This window comes from Entamoeba nuttalli (genome assembly GCF_000257125.1).
Source record: "Entamoeba nuttalli P19 unplaced genomic scaffold asmbl_7169, whole genome shotgun sequence".
Lineage (NCBI taxonomy): Eukaryota > Evosea > Mastigamoebida > Endamoebidae > Entamoeba > Entamoeba nuttalli.
This window is the reverse complement of record NW_008578473.1, coordinates 1-5,806: the sequence shown is the minus strand read 5'-3', so window position 1 is coordinate 5,806 and position 5,806 is coordinate 1. Positions and strand designations below refer to the sequence as shown.

Genomic DNA, 5,806 nt, shown 5'->3' with positions numbered 1-5,806 from the left:
AAAAGAAGTAAAGGGATTAAAAAAGAAAACTAGAATACATTAATAATAAAGTAGGAGAAATGACTAAAGAAGAAGATAATATAGAAAATGAAAAGATTAGAGAGATTAATAGAAAGAAAAAGAAGAAAGAGATTGATATAGAATACATAGAAGAGTTAATAAAGAAAAGTAAAAGGAAAGAAAACAAAGAATGCAGATACATTGGATATTATTTCAATAAAGAAATATGTGAAGAGATAATAAGATATATTGATGAAAAATGGGAATAAAAAGAAGGAGGTATTAAAGAGATACAAGAAGACATTTACAGAATAATATACATAATAAAGAAGTATTTAGAAAACAAAATCATAGGAATTAAGAAAGAATATGGAGTAGTAATACAAAGGAAGATAAATAAACTAAAAGACTTGTTAATAAGAGGAAACTATAAAAAGTTAAGAAAGATATTAAGAATAACGATTATCAAGAATATTAAAGATGAATCATTTTTTTATAAAATAAATAATAATTGATTTTGATGTTTCAGTAATTTCTTTTGACATAAACAAAATAATTTAATAATTAATACTTATTCTATTGAAAATAAATGTGGGAAACGTTTAAGGAGTTGAATATTAACTTCTTTATTGTATGTATCAAAATAAAGTTTTTCAACAGAGGAATTAAGATGAGGAATAATAGATGTATTACATTCCAGATAAACTTCTTTCAATAGTATATCTTCTAAATTATTAATGATAATATTGTAACAAGACTTAATGAGTAATTTCTTTAATGTAATTGGTAAAATAAATTTGTTATCTGACGTTTCAATCCAAAGTTCATTTAAACTTTCCCATGAATGTAAGTCGATGATCATAGAACTAATAGTATGTACAGAAGACTGTGAAATAAGGATAAGCTTTTTTATTTTGTTTGGTTTTGAAATAAAGTCATTAATTATTAGTGGCGTACAAATTAATTCATTAGCATTTTCAATAATATTTTGCAATTGGTTTCCAACTTTTTGATGAACAGGATAATAATATAATTCATCTAAGTTAATTTCATTTACTATATCTACACATTTTATTCTTTTAATATTTTTAGCTTCAGAAAGAGAGATCATTTTATCACTCATAGTGGAAATACAAAAATAAGTTACTGAAGAAGGAACATCAATCTGTATTTTTATAACACAACGTGTAAATGATAACCTTTTTAGTTGGTTCATTTTAGGTAATTTATTGCTTATCTTGATTGAATTAAAACAAAGATTGGTTAGATTCGTAAAGTAAGAAATATCTGCATTTGATTTAAATAAGTCTAATTCTTTTAGTTCATTATCTATTGGGATTTTTGGTATGTTAAATAGACATTGATCCATTTTTAATTTTGTACAATGAATTGGTAAAGAAGAAAGAAAAGTACAATTTATTAAAATAAGTTCTTGTAAAGAAGTTAATTGTTCTATATGAAATATGTCACTTTCTTTTAATGTTATATGATGTATTTCTTTTGGGAGGTTGAATGCATCCACTTCACATTTATCAAATGATAAACTTCTTAAAAAATCAAATTTTTTCAAATTTATTTCTTGTAAGTTAATAACATTAAGTTTTGGAATATACATCTCCTTTAACAATTCCTCAAATTGAATATTTTTTTGGTACGTCCAGTTATCATTGACAGTTACAACTTTAGAGTTAAGTCCTTCTATCCAAGAACTACAACAAATTTTAATATCTCGTATACATTTAGTACTAATATCAAGTACCTTTCTGATTTGATTTAAATCATTTAAGTCAATTACAAGTGATCGAATATTATATTCGTTTAATGTTTGAATGAATGATTCTTCAAAAAATTTTAACATCTTCACATGAACTAATTCAAATCTATGGTTTTTGTTGGTAAAGAATTGTTCAAGGTAATTAGTAGTTGTTGGTACAGAACAATAAGTCCTTAATGAAATTTTAGTTAACAAAGGGAATTGTTCTAAATCTATAGGAGAGTCATAAGTAAATAATTTTAATTCTACTATTTTTTCTTTTAATGGTAATAAAAAACTCACCTGTTCATCGTCAATTTCTTTTTGTAGATAAATTCGTTTAACTGACGTTGGTATGCAACACAAAATCAATGGAGAGAAAAAAGTTAGTTTTAATGTTTCAAGAAGAGGAAAGAATTGAAGTTCCTTGGTAAATGAATAACCAACTGATGTCATTTCTTCGGGATTGTTAATCATATTTTGAGGTTTTAATCCTGGATTTATTCTTAACATTTTAACTGCATCAAAACATTTAGAGTTAATCATTTGAAATTGGTAAAGTGTTTCTAATGTCTCAAGATATAAAATGACATTAGCCAAAAACATCTTTTCTAGTGTTTTTGTCATGAACTTAGTCTTTAATAATTTAGTTTGAAAAGTGATAATTTTTAAAAAGTATAATTATTGAGGGTTTCTTTTATTTAAAGATTTATATTAAAATTAAAGATCTTTTTAGATGTTGACTTTTTGGAATAAATAAAAATGGAAAACTTGTAATAAAAATAATCAGATCTGATTTGCGAAAATGACAGAGAGTAAAGAAAAGCCAGAAATCGGACATGTTGATAGCACAATTCATTATAATATAAAAGGGAATGAGTTAATAGATATTATTGAACATAGAAACAATGAAAAGTATCAAAGACTTGGTGGTATTCATGGTTTATGTGAATTATTAAATGTAGATGAAAAGAAAGGAATAGCATTAAATTCGATTACAAAAAGGGTTCAACAGTTTGGAAATAATTTATTACCCCCTGCTGAAAGACAAAGTTTCTTTGAAATATGGCAGGACGCACTTGGTGATCAAACGCTGTTAATTCTTATTGCGTCTGCAATTGTTTCTCTTATATTGGCTTTTATTGTACCACATGCTAAAAAAGAATGTTCAAGTAATATTGATACGGAGCCACCAGATTACTATGAAGGAATTGCAATATTAGTTGCAGTTTTTGCCGTTAGTTTAATTGGTGCGTGGAATGATTATTCGAAACAAAGTAAGTTTATTGAAATTGCTTCAAAAGAAACTGATTGTTCTGTTAAAATAATTAGAGATGGTGTTCCAATGGAGTCAACTTCTTCTCAATTAGTTGTTGGAGATATTGTTTATTTATCTGTTGGAGATGTATTACCTGCTGATGGTATTTATTTAAAAGGAAATGGAGTTAGAATTGATGAATCAGAAATGACTGGAGAATCTGCTTCTGTAAAAAAATCAGAAAACAATTTTGTTTGTTTATCAGGATGTACTGTTACTGATGGAAATGGTACAATGGTTGTTGTTGCTGTTGGACAAAATTCACAATGGGGAAAGTTAAAAGGATATGTTAATAAAGACAAACAAAGACCTACTCCATTACAAGAACGGTTAGATGAATTGGCTGAAAATATTGGTAAAATGGGTATGTTTTGTGCTGCAATTGTATTTATTGTATTAACACTATGGTGGTTTTATAAAGCAATTACATTTACTGGATATGTTCAACCTGATGACCATTGTAAATTATGCTCTCCAACAGAAACAACCAATTGTGTCGCTGCAAAATTTAACTGGTGGAGAATTACTGATTTAGTTGATTATTTTATTATTGCTGTTACTATTGTTGTTGTTGCAGTACCAGAAGGGCTTCCATTAGCAGTTACTGTGTCTTTAGCCTATTCAATGAAACAAATGATGGCAGACAATAATTTAGTAAGACATTTAAAAGCATGTGAAACAATGTCAAATGCTACCTGTATTTGTTGTGATAAAACAGGAACTTTAACTGAGAACAGAATGAGTGTAACTAATATTTGGATTGGAAATGAAGTTATAGAAGTTGATCAAACCAATAAAATACCAATAACAGGAGAACTTCTTCATCATTTAAGTGTTAATATTGGTATTAATACATCATTATCATCTAACATTACGTCATCTAATCAAGCCATTGGAAATGAAACTGATTGTGCTTTGTTGTTATTTTTAAAAAAGATAGCAATGTCACCATCATTAATAAGAAGTACTAATACTATTTCAAGGCAATGGGTATTCAATTCAGAAAATAAAAGAATGGACACAGTTAGTGATAATTGTATTTATTCAAAAGGGGCTCCAGAAATCATTATTGGAGAAAGTATGTATTATTTAAATCAAAATGGAGAAGAAGCTGAATTTTATGAAGACCAAAAAGATCAAATTAATCAAATTATTGACCAATGGGAAAATAAAGGAAAACGAGTTATTGCTCTAAGTTATAAAAAGATGGAAGAAAAAGAGTTTCAAGAATGGAACAATACACAAAATAACGAAAAAATTAATATAAAAAATACTTGTTTACTTGCTATAGTTGGTATTAGTGATCCTGTAAGATTAGAAGTACCTCATGCAATTGATAGTTGTAAAAATGCAGGAATTAGTGTTAGAATGGTAACTGGTGATCATGTAAAAACAGCCCTAGCTATTGCTAAGGAATGTGGTATTGTAGGTGATTGTCAAATTATTGATAAAGACCATAACTGTTCTGGAAATATTGATATTGCTATGATGGGAAAAGATTTTTCTCTATTAAGCGATGAAGGTGTTGATAGAATTTTGCCAAGACTCAAAATATTGGCACGATGTTCTCCACAAGATAAACAAAGATTAGTTGAACGATTACTTATCGCAGGTGAAGTAGTTGCTGTTACAGGAGATGGCACCAATGATGTTCCTGCTTTTAAAGAAGCTGATGTTGCTCTTGCTATGGGATTAAGAGGGACTGATGTAGCAAAACAAGCAGCTGACATTGTTATTTTAGATGATAATTTTAATTCTATTGTGAAAGCTGTTATTTGGGGGAGATGTGTTTATGACAATATTAGAAAATTTATTCAATTCCAGGTTACTGTTAATATTGTTGCACTTGCACTTTGTGTAATTGGGTCAATTTGCCAGATGGGTTCTCCATTAAATTCAATGCAAATGTTATGGGTTAATTTAATTATGGACACATTAGCTGCATTAGCACTTGGGACTGAAAAGCCTACAATAGACTTATTAAAACGAAAGCCATTTAAAAGGACAGACAGTTTATTATCAAAACAAATGTTAATTAAGGTTGCAATACAAGTTACGTATCAATTGGGAATATTACTAACTGTTTTATTCTTTGGATCAACATTTAAATTTATTTCTGCACCTTGTGGGTATATTAGTACTATTGAAGATTATCCAGGAAAAGAGTATATTTGTAATGACAATAAAAAGCATACTATCATTGATGTTCAAGAAGACACTATAACATTACAAACTATTATTTTTAATACTTTTGTATTTTGTCAAATTTTTAATGAAGTTAATTCAAGAAGAGTAAATGGAGAAACTGATGTATTTAAAGGTATTTTTACTAATTATATCTTTATTGGAATAGAACTACTCCAAATTATTGTTCAAATGTCAATTGTTATTTTTTCTGGTGCTACATTTGGTGTGAAGCCATACCCTGGAATTAGTTTAACGCAGTGGGGAGTTTGTATTTTACTTGGACTGGTATCGTTACCATTAGGATTGTTAAATGGGTTTTTCAAGGAAAAACTAACTAATAAAACAACTTCAGTGTTTGATATAGAAGAAGTTGAAATGAAAAATAATAAAAAGAATGATAATGACAAATGGGAAGATGAAAAAATTAATTGTACTGAAGAAAACAATGATTTTGATAAAGCATTTGAAACAAATTCTGATGATATTTCTCTGACTATGAATTAGATTACATTTTTTATTTTTTGTTTTTAATATTTTTGTTTTTAATA

General features: G+C 27.5%; 2 protein-coding genes across 2 annotated transcripts; one reads left to right on the top strand and one right to left on the bottom strand.

The window, feature by feature from the left end:
• Nucleotides 1-571: 571 nt before the first annotated feature.
• ENU1_166300 (hypothetical protein) lies at nucleotides 572-2,380 on the bottom strand (the record flags this gene model as incomplete). Its single annotated transcript, XM_008861008.1, has 1 exon — nucleotides 572-2,380. One exon carries the CDS (start codon nucleotides 2,378-2,380, stop codon nucleotides 572-574), a length of 1,809 nt encoding a protein of 602 aa, XP_008859230.1.
• Nucleotides 2,381-2,558: 178 nt separating this feature from the next.
• Nucleotides 2,559-5,762, top strand: ENU1_166290 (calcium-translocating P-type ATPase, PMCA-type protein; the record flags this gene model as incomplete). Its single annotated transcript, XM_008861007.1, has 1 exon — nucleotides 2,559-5,762. The coding sequence occupies one exon, from the start codon at nucleotides 2,559-2,561 to the stop codon at nucleotides 5,760-5,762; it is 3,204 nt and encodes a 1,067-aa protein (XP_008859229.1).
• Nucleotides 5,763-5,806: the final 44 nt, after the last annotated feature.